General features: G+C 40.8%; 1 protein-coding gene across 4 annotated transcripts in view; it reads right to left on the bottom strand.

The window, feature by feature from the left end:
- Nucleotides 1-7,290: 7,290 nt before the first annotated feature.
- Nucleotides 7,291-14,825, bottom strand: part of PEAK1 (pseudopodium enriched atypical kinase 1) — a 119,970-nt gene continuing 112,435 nt past the window's right edge. For all 4 annotated transcript variants that reach the window (XM_056345552.1, XM_056345551.1, XM_056345554.1 and 1 more), the window contains one exon: nucleotides 7,291-14,681. In XM_056345552.1, coding sequence (XP_056201527.1) covers nucleotides 13,524-14,681 — 1,158 coding nt within the window. In that variant the 3' untranslated portion in view covers nucleotides 7,291-13,523. The remainder of the gene's footprint in view (nucleotides 14,682-14,825) is intronic.

Genomic DNA, 14,825 nt, shown 5'->3' with positions numbered 1-14,825 from the left:
ACTATCTCTGTTTTGTCTTTCAGAGGGTTATGTGCAGTTATGGTCTTTATTCTTTAAGTGACCTATTTGAGCAGAGAGAAGAACTGTTCTGTATAAGGACAGCTATTTTGAACTTATGATGCTTTGGAGAGAGGAAGAAGGATTATGTCATGACTTCAGGATGCCAAGATTTTTCTCTTGATTTGCTTATTGCTTTTGTAAAGCAGGCTCTCACATTTAACCACACTGGAAGGAATAATCTTTTCTCTGCACTTACTGGACCAAAGTACAAAGGAAATTCATTAAAGTAATAAAAAAATTAATTGTCTGCATTTCTATGTGAAAGTATGGCAATAGAGAGGAATCAGTCTTCTCAGCTGTGTAATTAGCATTTATGATTGGGAGATAATAAACGATCAAAGTCAGTTAAAGCTTTTCTCAAAAGCAGTTTAGAATCTCACTGAAATGACTGAAATGCAGTGCAACAAAAGCACTTCTGTGATGAAGTCAGATTCAGGGCGGGAATAGCAATGGGATTGTTGATGATTAGTAGGATTAAAAAGTAGGATTAGAAAGACCGCTTTTAAACCTGAGGAGCTCAGTTCAGTCATGATAATGTCTTAGGCCCATTGATTGCTCCCTGTAGAGAGCAAGCTTGAAATCTTAATTCTCTGTGCTGTTTAGAACTAATAAATGCATCCAGATTAGCAACTAGTGTTTTCACATCATACCCCTCACACTTCAGGAAGTGTGGAAAAATAAAATTATTAAAACCTTTCATTTTTTATTATTATTAATAACTGCATGACTGTGTTAAATTTGCATGCATCGAAGATGTGGTGTACAGCTTTGCTTTCAGGGATTGTGTGAACCCATGTCTCCAGTTCTTTGTCATAGTGAGTGTATGTATACACACGCGTATGTGAGAAGGTGAACAGATAGCGGTTTGGAAATCTAGCCTACATTGTGTGAAATAAGAAATTAGCAGTGACCTTGTGGCTGGTATTCAGATAGAATCTTTTGCTGTTACATTATAACCCCTTTCAAAATTGCTGCAGATTTTGAGCGCTTATCTAATTATATCCATGATAAGGCCGACTTCTCAGATGCAGTTAAAACAAGCTGTTCTTTGTACCTTTTCATGGGATAACAGAAATTCATAGCCATACCACTGTTGTCTTTTGGCAGTTTGGAGATGTAGGAAATATTGCAATCAGATGTTTCTAATTTAATTCAATCTCTCATTAATTTGATCCCTTTTTTAATTCAATCTCAGCCTTAGGACCTAAATAATTTGTATTAAAAATAACATAATGGCCACCCTTTCTTTTAATCAACGTTGAATGCTTTAGGCAAGTATTAGCAGATAATCCAATTACAAAATACACAGTGATTCGGCATTTAGTTAATAACTAACAGGGAAAATTTGGAAAAGAATCAAAGGAGAAAAAATAAAAAGAGAAAGAGGGGAAAAAAGGGGGAGCCCTACAAAGACACACAACATTAAAGAAAACATTATGGAAAAGTTATTTTTGCCAGTGACTGTTATTGGTACAAACTTCTAAGATGCACAGCCAGTGACGTAAGCCATGGGTGACAGGCTTAGCCCAGTAGGGAGAGTACTGACAGAACTCCAAAATGGTCTATGGTAAACCTAACATCATTTCCTCTTAGAGTTATTTAAACTTACTGATGGGATTTCTGTGTCAGATGCTTAGCTGTATAAGCTAGCATAGCTCCGCCGAACTCTGGCTACATCATTTGCAACTTTCTCTTTCTGAATGTAGATAGACACCATTTGCCTGTCCAGTAGCCTTTTTATGGGAAAGCCACCCTCCTTGTTGTCCAGTGTGTTGTCTGGGAAGGATGTACTACCTGGCAGGGTCCTGAGCCAGGGCAGGAGTCAGGGCTGGCGAGGAAACTTCTGATGTGCAGCTAAATCCAGGTCATACATGGAACAGTGTGGAGCAGCTCTGCAATTGCTTCATACCAGCTCATTGGGAAATCACCAGTCAGGCTCACTCACCAGTTCTCTTAATTGTCCCCAGCTGACTTATGTCACAAGGTCCCCAGTTTTCTGGGGAATGTGAGCTGCCAGCTGTGGGGCTGCCAGATCTGGCAGTACTTGACAGAGGCTGACAGGGACTTACTTTGAGAGGACTGTGCTGCATCTCATTTTCTTACGAACGCCATCTTGGGAATGCATCTTGAAGTAGGCAGTTTATTACCCACTATCTTTTCTCAGCAAATTTGCAATACCTTCTGGTCAGCTGGTAGCTCCAGAGGAGATTTGGACTGGTTATTTTCCACCTGCCTCCCCTGTGACTGCTCCCAATGCCTGAGTGAGTGATCAGGCTGAACGGAGCCCATGGTCTGCTGCTCAGCAGATGGCATTTTTCCAGTACATCAGTATTGGAATGATACACAGCACAGTACGAGGGATCCCAAGCTGTTAAAGAGTCTGCCTTTTGACTAAAGCAGAAGAGCCTTGCAATGTTGCTGTTTTCCAAGTTACCCCACAGCAAACAGAAGGTTTACACAGTGTCCTGATGTGTTTCAATTACTCTTTGCCCAAGTTTCCAGCATGCTCATTGACGCTCCATTCAGTGTATTTTACACTGATAAGGTGATGAAAGGTATCATACATCATCTCAGAAGGAACCATACTTCTCTGGAGACTAATATGAACTGTATGTGCTAATCACACAAAGGCCTTTGAAGCTTTCAGTAGAGACTGTTTGAAGTCATCGGCATAATAATATAGCAGATTTGGGACTCAACAAACCCACAGACTGATCCACACCTTTCTGAAGGTGTGTCAAGGCAGTTCATGTTCATAAGGCTCATTCCCCATCATCTCCTTTTAAGAAAGGCTGCTCAGCAATCCTGAGGAACAGGGCTGGTCCAAGTGGGAGAGGTGCTTCAAGGCAGAGTTGTCTCCTGCAAAACAGAGGTATTGAGACTGCACTGAGAGATGGAAGAGGGTAGTGAAGTGGCAGAGGACGCTAGTCTCAATCTAGATGGATGCTCAAGCTGAAACGCATGTCAGAGCAGCTTGATCTGCTACTCCAGTGGTATAGCTTTGAATTCCTTTTTTTTTTTTAGAGGCTGAGTAATCTTGTTACTTTCTTGTTCAAGCAACTGTTATTAAAATTGACCAAATGAATTTATAATTCTATAAAAATAATTCTGTGACAGATGTAATTAATGGAGGCTCTCAAATCACAGTGGACAGTTGTGAGTCAGTGGCAGATAGCATGCAAGTAGAAATACTGTAGGAGATAGTTTAGTTGAATGGGTCCTGGATTCATGCATTCTTTTCCCCTCAAATGGCTTGCTGTGTCCTTGAACACATTCCTTTGCCATGCTGTGCATCCGTTCCTGAATCTGTGACACAGGAATTACGCCCTCCTTGTAAAGTGCTTTAGGATCAGCACAAAACTCACATTGTATTTTTATTTTACTTTTGGTGAGTGGAGGAAAAGAAAACACTTTTGATTGTGGATTGAGAACAAACATTCTGTAACAAGTACAAACTGCTTAGAGAAGACAGGCAACTGTGTCTTAGGTCAGTGTTTCCAGTTGCTGATCTGGAGGAAGAAGTGATTCATCACAAAGTGAAACCCGTTCAAGGTTAGTGTAAATTGCAGAAGTTTGTAAAAGCTCCAGATGAATTTGAATTATTTAAAAAAGCACACAAAACCAGCAAAGGATATTTGAGTTGGATGAGCACAGACTAATTCCTAATAAAAAAAATAAACTAAGTAGTCTAATGTGAATGTCCAGAATTTTTAAAAGTCAAGGCTTCTAGGCATGGAGATATCTGCCCAGGACAAGAAAACAGGGTGCTGATGGGCTGGAGATGAAATATGTTCTGACATTCCAACAGAATACTGATGCCCTTACTCCTAGTCCCTCAGTTTGAGCCATATCACCTCAAAAACATACAAACAAAAAATATCTCGCTCACGGCAATGAAGACAGTAGGACTGTGTGCTGAAGTTTCTATGGAAGGAGACATTGAAGCCTTCAAGAAACACACAGGGAGAAATGCTTCATGCCACAGGGAAATGATTTGACTGGGTCACTGCTGCAAAAGGGTCAGTGATGGTGAAGCTCTGGCTCAGGGTTTTATGGAGCAGTGGGTGGTATTAAAACATTTATAAATAATGCCATTAAAAAAATTGTCATGTGGCATCCCACAACATCATCTGACACACTGTTGCTCCTTCTTGTTTGAAGCTAAAGCACACCCTCATGTCCTCTGATCGCAGCTTTAGCAATAACTCCCATACAAGCACAAATACCTAAGATGGAGTATTAATATGACAGAGCATAAACCTTTTTTCTAATAATGTAAATGAAAGGAAAGAAGGAAACTTTCTCCCGTGACAAGAGCAGCTGCATGATTGGCTTGCAGGTTATGGGGTGTTCCTTTCCTTTGATGGTTGTCATAGTGGTTGTACATGGGCAGACTACTGACCCATTTCCAACAGTAACTTGATTTAAATTTAGTGTCCATGTGGGAACCAGGAGAATTTCATTATCTAGATGTAATTCTTTGTTTTCTTTATAAGAACATCTATGTCATTTTGCACCTTGGACAGGTGCAAAGTTAATAGCTTGCTTCTTACAGATAAACGGTGGGGATTTCCTGGTTTTTAAGGCTAATCTGTTGTTCACTGCAGTTAATCTGGACCATTAAGACTGCAATGAAATCAGGCAAAACCTAGCACCTGACATTAGATCTGTAACTGCATCATGCCCCACTGCACACAGGTGCTGGCCCTGGGGTTGTTCTGTCTCTAAATGGCAGCATGGTGCTGTGCAGGGGAGTATGGCCTCTCCCCCCCCCCCCCCCCCCCCCCCCCCCCCGGGAGCCAAGCCAGGTACTTTGGGTGGTACCAGTGACACGGCACGTCTCAGCACCTGTAAAATGCCATGCAACAGCCTGAGAAAGCAGCTTTCTATGTGTTTGTTGAACAGCGGCTACCGGCTGGTACCAATTTGCAATAAGCCTCCCCATTTCCATTCCTTCCCTTTCTGGAGTATAAGACAGTAAAGAGTGTTGTGGCTTTACCTTAAATGTCTGTCAGTTACTTCCACTGTGCATTTCCATGCATGTCCTGACTCTGCCAGCTGCAACATGACAAAAATAATGCCTTAATGACAGTAAAACAAATGGGTAAGAGCAGGAGATGCTAATAGAAAATGCTGTTCAATAGCTATAATTTTGAGTTCTCTCATTTGATACAGGCAAAGACGCCCTCCCAGTGCCTCCCCCAGTGTCTGCTTGCCAGATGATGACTTTTGTGCTCATTTGGAAGTGTTGAACGGATAGCCTGCCTCCATTTTCCAAGTGAATGGGCTAAGCACCCCAGTTGTAAGTGTAAGCACATAAGTAAGGAAGCGTTGCCTGCCCAGACAGCAGCGGCAGCAGCACTAAGTGCAGTAGATTTGAAGGCCCAACATGGTGTTTTGATGTGTATCTTTCTCCACAGAGGTATGAGTCTTAGCTCACAACTGAAAAGAAACGACAGCCTCCCCGCAGGATAGATTGTGGCAAATATTTAACTTGAACATTTTGCCTTGTGAGCTAGCTGCTTCTGATTCTGGTAAAAAACACTGCTGGGTAAGGAGGATGGTGTCGTACATATACGGCAGCATAGAAGCTCACTAACCTGGGCAAAAGCAGCAGCCTGCACAGCTTAAGTGATGTGTGGAGGGTTTCTAGAAAAATGTTTCTCTTGTAGAGGAACATAGATCTTTAGGGCCTGTCTACTATAAGGTGAATTTCTGAGTTGGTAAGAAACCTGACAGAGACATTCTTACGTCAGCCAAAACTAGGCATCTGTTGGCTCCGCTTGCATTCAGGTCTGGCACAAGCTGAAATGAGAATGCCAAACTGCTACTGCTTAAGGACACCCACAAGAGAGATTGCATTGACATAACTGAATTAATTTCAAACAGATTTTAGTTAAACTAGTATAATTATTACATCTTGACAAGGTTTCAGTCTATTTTTGCCTATTTTCCCTCCAGAGCGGCGATTGCCACTGACAAATGGCATAATTTAACTCTGTTTTGCTAAGTCCATGGCGCTTTGTTGAAGTGAACAGGGATTACTCTGGCAAAGCCAAAGGATCTGTCAGGCTGTTACACATGTTGCATATTTACTGACACCTCTGGAGTCAGTTAGTTTGTATTTTTAAAAAGGATGAGGATAATAGCTTAAACTGGTTTTGAAAGGCTTTGAAACAACTGTCTTAAGGAATAAATGTGAAAGGCCTGTAGTAGGTACACTCTAGACTAATTCTGATCACATTGAAATTGATGACATACCTGTGCAAAGCCACTGCAACTGTGGGAAGAACAGAGCCCTCAGGGTGCTTTTTTGGAGGTGCTTGTTTTTTTTAAAGAGTATTTGTGAGCAGTGTGATTGTCATGCAGAAGCACAAAATTGCTCCAATGTGTATGGTGTCACCTGTTCTATGCTAATAAATTAGAATTTGCAGCCACCATTGCTGCCTGTCCAATCTGGGTACAAAACTGAGCTGTTTGATCTCACTCTCACTGAAGCGTGTCTGCATGATCATCGAAGATGCGTATTATCCCAGCTGTTTTTCACAGACCCTCCATCAGGATGTATGCGTCAAGGTAATGAACAGATCAGACACAAAATGAACTCCACGGCAGATGACTGCCTTAGAGACATCCTGCTTTGTCACAGCATACAAAAATGTGACTTAAGGTCATATTATTCCTTCACAGCAGGTCATTTAAGCCCTGTCCACATTAGGGGAACTGCTAACTTTGGCTCCAGTCCTTCAGTGGATAATGGTTGCCCCAGTGTGGACATGTGGCTGTCCCCATTTTCACTTATGTGTCAAGTCACTTCCCTCCGAGGCGGCCTTAAAAGATGCTGGTTCGATCAACAGCAGCTGCTGGGGGCCGGATTGTTTTTGGGCTACCGGGGCCACATGTCCAGATGGAGCCAAAGTATTGCCTGCCATGGTGAGACTTCTGGGGAAAACACCAGATATGGGAGGTGGCACAATGTCTCAAGCACTGGCAATTCATGCAGCTGGGATGCCCGGCCACCGTGATGGCATGGCTGGAGGTGCTGAGCATCAGTGTCATCAACTGAAGTCTGTATCTGCCACACTTGCACACTAGCTGCAGCTGCAAAGCAGCCAGCTATTCTTGTAGTAAAATCTTCTGCTGGACTTGCCACATGCATCTTCCTCAGAAATACACATTTTTGTCTAATTACCTAGGACGAGAGAAAAAATCAGACAACTGCAAGTTTGATTTTGAGTGTAATAAAACTAGTTTATTTACACAGTAACATGAATGCCACAGAGTACACAGCAAAGTACCACAGCAAACCAGAGTGTAACTGCCCCAATCACAAAGGAAGGCTTGAAGTTTATATACTTATTTATATAAAAATGTGTAAATATCAATATGAAGCACCAGATAAAGCAATGCAACCAGGAATTCCAAATACAAATTACCCACAAGAATGGATCTGAAAAAAAAAATAAAATCCCTTCTTCAAGGGATTTAAAGAAATCCCATTTATAAAAGTCCACTGATTTTGGAATCCCTAATTTAAAAATAAATTTCCCTCTTTTATTAAAAACAAGAGCATATTCTTAAATGCTCAGCATAATTAAGTTTTAAAAGAAAAAAACCCAAGGATTTCAATTGCAAAACCTTCTAATACCAACAAGCCAAAGGACAAAGAAACAGAAGTTTTGAGTCATTTTTTAAGAGGTGTTATTTATGAAGGGACTATATTCAAATTTACATACTCTTAAATATATATTATATATACAATATATAATATATATATTTTCAGGCAAAAAGGGACCAAGAATACTTTTGGGATACAAAAATTCATATACATACATATATATATTAAAATATGCCCACAGGCACTCATATATATATATGTATGTATGTGTATATATATATATGAACAAATATTTCATCCATGTAAAAAAAGTTCCAACCTCTTCTAAATCCCTGAAATCTTACCCTTTAATTTATGGAGAAAAAAAATAAACTCTTCATAGTCTGAAGTACAAACCAAATTCTCAAAATCTGTAGAGTGGTAAAATGCTTATGTACAGGTAAAGTCGAGTATTTCATGTCTTACTGGCAACTCTGCTTGATCTGAAAGCATTCTGTGGTTTCCAACTAAATGTCAAGTGGAACACCAATGCAAGAGTTACAGGAAATTATTTAAATTACATTCTACACCTATTCAAAATCACCATCCTTCTAATACTGCATCCAGATGAATAATAAAATCCATACAAACGTCTACTAGAAATTCTCTGCAACACAACAGTGGGAAATACTTGCTCCTTCTTCTGAAGAAATTTATCCCCAGTATTTCTTCTGAGAAATATTTTTTGTGTATTCCTCTCTTGAAGTGTTTGGAATCCAGATTAATTGTTTACAGAATATTTCCACAGGTGTATTTATATAGAGGTATTTAAAATTCTATTCTGCACATCTTTGATGTTATCTTACTGCATAACTAAATCATCAACACATCTCTCTCTACATGGACTGAAGGGCTCTGTTCTCTAGGTTTTAAGGAGTTTTAGCAGAACCAACCCTACCTCTGCAAAATCAGAGTAAAATAGATGGCTTAGTCACGCAGGGAATAATGGTCATGTACTGTTTCTACAGAGAAACAGCTTAATTCCTATTTGGGGAAAGTGCATTAAAAAGTCTGATTCTGTTTCCATTGTATCCCTCAGAAAAGTTAAAATTTATTTAAATGAACACAGGACTATTAAATTTATATTTACATATTAGTTTAATTGCTATTACAAAAAAAAGAAATTAATTTAGGTGGGGGATCTCAGCACAAGAATTGAGAAACAGATACATTTCATTTCAGCAGCAAATACTATTTTTACATGTTAAAGTTAAGGACCTACAGTGTGAAGCTGCTGAATAAATTCTCCAAGTAGGTGAACCCTAACAGATGTGATTTATTTAAATAATGTATTTCTCTCTCTAATATGTGGAAATTCCCCTGTGTTAAAATGTCAAGATGATCGATTCATACCTTGTGGGCGCTGCCGGGATGTGCGTAGCATAAAAGATGGAAGGTGAAACATCTCTGTAAATGCTGCAGGCTTTCTTGTCTGTGGGCCAGCAACATGACATCCTAGCTTGAGTTACTGATTTCATCATATCTGAATATTGAAGTAAGACCAGACTTCTATATTTGGACGTTCCAGGGGCTCCAGAATAAAATTCTGGATTCCCTCATTCCTGAAAATCTGTAGGGACGTTACCAGTAGATTCTCTTTATATTCACCAGGTATTGACTGGATCAGATCTGAGGTTTGAGAGATTAGTGAGTAAGTAATCCCCATTTAAGAAATACAAAACATAACCATTTTCCATAACATCTCAGGAGTAATTTTTTACAATTGTTTTAACAGAGATTTGCATTTCACACCACAGAGTATGGTGTGCAGCACATCCACTACCTACAGCAGGAGCAGCCCATCTGACCTTCACTGCTTCTTCCAGACTAATCAGATTCCTCAGCTCCTGGAAGCTGAGTGTCTGCCGTAGATTGTCAAAGCAATACACCTCTTTTGATGCTGTGGTCAGTCTAGACCAATTGACTTGTTATCCACTGTTATTCTCCCTGTGCAGATCCGAAATTTGAAAGCCCACAGCTTTGTTACTTCAGGTTTATGCTACACTACAAGCAACTTAAAAAGAACTCGTTCACATAAACTCCAGAACCAAATCTCACTGAATAGATCAACCCAGTACCATACAAAGTACAGCATTTAATTTTGTAAAGACTTTTGCATCTTAATGTGGGCAGTATTATTTCTAGGGCTATTATGAAAAGAGTAAGATCTCCACCACTGACCAGCTACATTTTAGTTTTTGACAAGGCACTAAACATTGTGAATCCAATCACTGTACTCTCTCTGTAACATTAGAGAGGTTTTTAATGGCTCTAATATGATCAGAAACCACTCATCGTAATTCTCCAAAACAAGCATTTGATTTTTCCAGAGATTAGTTTCCACTGGAAAAATCTTTAGAGTTCATGTTAAAAATATTTGAATGACAACTTTTATTAATAGAAAAATATATATTTACAGTCAATACTGTTATCTTAGATTTGCAGCTCTTCCTACTTCTTGAACTCAACTGAAAGTGCAACATTGCTAAAAAAAATTTCAAGATCTGTGCACATATTCAAGTAAGATATAACATGCACAGCCAGGGGTTTTGTTCCTGTCATACACAGGATCCCAGTTACAAACAGAGCGGGTTTTTTTCCTTTTGCCTAGCAATTATGCTGTAGCATTCTTAGGATTTGTTTACAATCAGTTTAATACATACATTCTCATATATTTATGTGGCACAATCTGTTGCTAGTATGAAGGGCCACCACAAACACAGTTACAATCATCAGCTATGGGCAAATCTGCAAAGTCAGCCTCAAGCTCTTCAAGGAATAGCTTGGGACCGATTGTGTTTGACTACTTTGACCATTCTTTCTTTTTTAAAGAAAAAAAACACACGACATTACAAATAGCTAAAGTTTACCCAGTGCTGCACAAGAAAGAGATTGGTAGTGAACATCTATCCATGCTTGATTATGCTGCAGAGCTAAAATGAGTATTGGTTCATCACAAAAGTTACAAACTGAAATTAGATAGCTAGAGATACAAAGGCTTCGGACCACCTGCATTAAATGCGTATGGTTGTAAAACATTCACAATTCAACTTTGCATGTACGTGTTGACATGAAAGTGGCACTGAGAACATGCATCCAGAGACACCTACCAGCTTCAAGGAAATCAGCCCACTGCGATGGCAGTGGTCCAAGAATTGCTCGTACAGCCTGTAGGAGTTAGGCAAGAAGTTATGTGCACACATGCACTACGAAACAAACACAAAACCAGACCACAGAGAACAAGAAGCTCTACTCATAGCTCAACACATTGTAACTAATAGCTAATAGATAGTATGTGAGTGACTTGTCATGCTCAGTGTAGTTAATCTATGAGAGCATTGCCCTCCTGTGTCCAGATAAAGGAGGGCTGCACTGAACGTGTGTGTGAGTCTCTGTGAAGGTTCTTCTGTGAGCTGCTCAGCAGTAGTGTAGAAACTTGCTTTCCTGATGTAGTGGGATTACCTCAACCACATACATTGCACTTGGGCTTTTAATGCACTGTCCTCTTTTTCTGCATCAATGCCGTCATCCCTAACCTTTTTGCTGAAAAGGGGAAGAAAAAAATATATATCACATTAAAATATATTATCCTTATCCTTGCCTGATCCTTCACTGATACAGGTGAATCAAACAGAAGAATAATAATCAGAAGTTTCAAAAAAATATTTAGAAAGGTCACAAAGACAGTCTATACTACAGCACAATCGATGTAGGCTTCCACACAGAATTCAGCTTAGCTCTGATAGATGCCAGAGATACAGACATTTCAACTCCTCCAAATGTACGGTGTGGATCCAGAGCTAGTTTTGCTGACTTTTAAGCCTGCAGGACTGTTTGTTCAGTTTCCATGCATCTGGTCCAAGCATGCATATGCTGTATAAAGTGGCTATTTGTTTCAAGGCTGAAGTGAATTGATTCCTCACAGTTTTAACAATTAAAATGAAACATCAATCCATAAAAAGAACACATGGATATCTGTGCATTTATGTGCCAGTAAAGTAAAGGAAGGGGCTGCAGATCTAGCATCAGGTAAAGGCTGGTGTGTAAAGTGAACACTGTAATGTACAGCTTTAAAAAATACATACAAGAATTGCACATAGATCCATAGGAGAGAAGCACAGGCTCATAACTAGGGCTGTCTGCTTTCCATCACCTGGGTCAGAACATTCAGTATCACTTTTCCCCCTGCATCCAGATCAATTCTTCAAAGCAATTCAGGAAACAATTCAGAGCCTAGCAATACTGAGCAAAGACACCATCGTTACAACTGCAGAGGTTCCATAGGAAACAGCCATTAGGTCAGGGAAGGAAGTCAACAGCGGCCTCTGAAAGTGAAAAGCTCCTTCAGGTTAAGTTTTTAAAAATTCTGTCTCGAATCCTCACTAATTCCTGCTCTAGTCCAAAACTCTGCAATGCTCTTTAAGCTATTCTGACAACATTCCATTATTAGGGTGTTGTCTATAGCAACATTAGAAAACGCTAGTTAAAACAAAAAGAGAGATGCAGCCAAACACTGCTGTGGGAAAAATGGATCACGATACTGTTGGCTGTGGCTGCCAAACTCATCAGCTCCCTCAATAATTAGACAACAGTGTTTCTGCCCCCTTGTTTCTACCCTTCAGAGAACTGTGTCTGCAGTAGAAGTGTCTCCATGTGGCCTGTTAGCTACACACAGACAAGCTCTAAACATTTCTATCTCCTGCCAGCATACCAACAGAGCCAATTTCAGTCCCACTTCACAATATGGCACAAGTGACAAGAGAGACCAAAATAAAACACAAGAGGTGGCTGTTATTTTGATCCCCAGTCCATAGCAGTGATTGTCAGAAAGGTTATGTACATCCTATCCATTTCGAGTCAGGCTTTAGCGCCTTTTGCAGTGGAAGGGGAATGTCAATTGCCCACCATGTGTTGTATTGTTCTTGTATAAATGTAGTAACAGCTACAGTACATCAACAGTCCAGGCTGGTGAATGTCATGTAGGAAATGGGATAGATGAAGTGTGCATACTCTGCTTTTTAATGCAGAGGTCTTAAGCTAAGGGGCAACAGTCTGATTAAGGCAGCACTGTTGAAATCACGGATCCGTGGTTAGAAAGGATATAGGTAGGCAGTGAGTCAGAGGCAGCGAAGGAGGGAAGAAGACTGAACACCAATGCTTACTGCCCACTGACACTTGCTGCAGTCAGCAGGATAACCACATCTGGAAAGACAAAAAGGAAGGTGTAACATGTAAAAGAAAGATCAGGATCTGTTTGGTTGAGACCAAAGGAAAGAGGAGTCCAGCCCGCTTGTGGAGGGCTGACTAAGCTAAGAGAAAATTTTGCATGGTATGTGGAATGGAAGCAAATGAGTGGATCATTCATTTCACATTTACAACTAATTCATCTCTGCTTATGGTTACTGCTATTCACTAACCAATGCTACACAGAAATGGCAGAAACTATCCAGAAGAGGAGGGCAATTTGTTTACTGCAGTGGTAGAAATAGTGGTATCAAAGTTTGCGCTCCTTTTCAGCTAGATACTAATCATGTTACATACTGTCTGATCCAAATGCAGTCGTGTGTATATATAATCAATCCCTAACAGGCCTGGAAAAACAGTAAAGTTTCTGTCACATTGGGTACATGATGCAGTTTCTCCAATTAGAACCTATTTGCTCAGAGTTGCTGGCTTTGATACCTGGGCTATTTTTTAATATTTCTATTTAATCACACTTGTACAAAGTGTGAGCCCTAGGGCAGGCTGGGGTGAGGGCTGGGGTGGAGGTGGGGGGTGCTTCATGAAAAGCAACAGGCTCTACAAACTAGTGCTGCTGCATGATTCTCACAATGCGATGAAGTGAGTCTATAGTGGCAAAAGCCAGATACTGACAACAAAGCCAGTCTTCCAGAATAACTCCACAGTCCCTGTCCAAGGACTTCTCTGCAAACTTGATCATCAGCAGCGTCCTTTTTATATCCAGCCAGTTCTGAAGTACGGCATCTCTCCGCGAGGGGTTAGAAGATGTACTTAGAGCATGGAACAAGTCCTCACGTGGACCCCAAAGCAAACACTGAAGGATTCCCTTGGCTTCTGATATCAGGATCCTCTCTGAAGGGTTGGGATTCAGCAGGAAGCTGGCAAGTTGTTGAAGCCCTTGAGAGTAGAGGGAACGGCAAGGAATCTTGGGGAGATCAGCACGAGTATACTCCTTCTCCTTCAGCTCTGGATTCTCATCAAAGGGATTGGGCAAGTGCAGCATTTCGTAGATGAGGATGCCAGTCTGGAACTCATCACACTTTTTGTACTGTGTTGCAGTGATGATTTCTGGAGCCAAGCGGGACTGATCCCGTAGGATCTCAGGATCCACCATGTGACTTTTCTGCTTGGCCTGGGAAAAATTGCTTACTATTAATCTGGCTGGGCAAGCAGTGTTGGTACTGGGTTCCACAGACTCAGAGGTCAGAGGGCTGCCTCCTGGTCTGGAATGAACCAGCAGCAGGTTCTCTAACCGCAGATCACAGTGTGTGATGTGATAGGGTTTCAGGTGCTCCAGGCCCAAACACAGCTGTAACAGGAGTAGACAGACCTGCCTCTCATATAAATCTGGGCTTTTTGCATGGCGGGGTGCAGATTCTCGCACAAAGTCAGCCACCGTTAAGTATGGGACCTCCCTTGTGATGACCACAACACGGCTGCGTGGCTTGCCGGTGGTCCCCTGGTTGCTTGAGCTGTCTTTCTGTGAAGCCTTTGTATTGGAAGGAGCGTCTCTGTTCTTTTGCTCAGGCTCTTTCTCCTCTTCTTCCTGCTCCTCTTCTTCCACCTCTGGTGCTTCGGCATCCTCCCATGGAAGGAGACGAACTGGCACTTCAGCAAGGAAATGGCCACAGTCCTGTTGGATGTTGAAGTTGATAGCCAGACTCTGCCGGATAGATAGGCTGTGATAATACTGCTGGGACTCTTTAGCTTTGCTTTTACAAATCTGGGGGAAGAAAATAGACAGAAGAGACATAACAGTAACTCATACATTTGCAAATTCTATGGTTGTTTTTTTTTTAATATGTACTTTGTTGATGGGTATCCACAGTCTAGCCCTAAACAGAAGCGCTGAAAATTTTTTTACTGA

The sequence above is a fragment of the Falco biarmicus genome, chromosome 7 (genome assembly GCF_023638135.1).
Source record: "Falco biarmicus isolate bFalBia1 chromosome 7, bFalBia1.pri, whole genome shotgun sequence".
NCBI lineage: Eukaryota > Metazoa > Chordata > Aves > Falconiformes > Falconidae > Falco > Falco biarmicus.
This window is presented reverse-complemented; position numbering and strand designations above follow the sequence as displayed.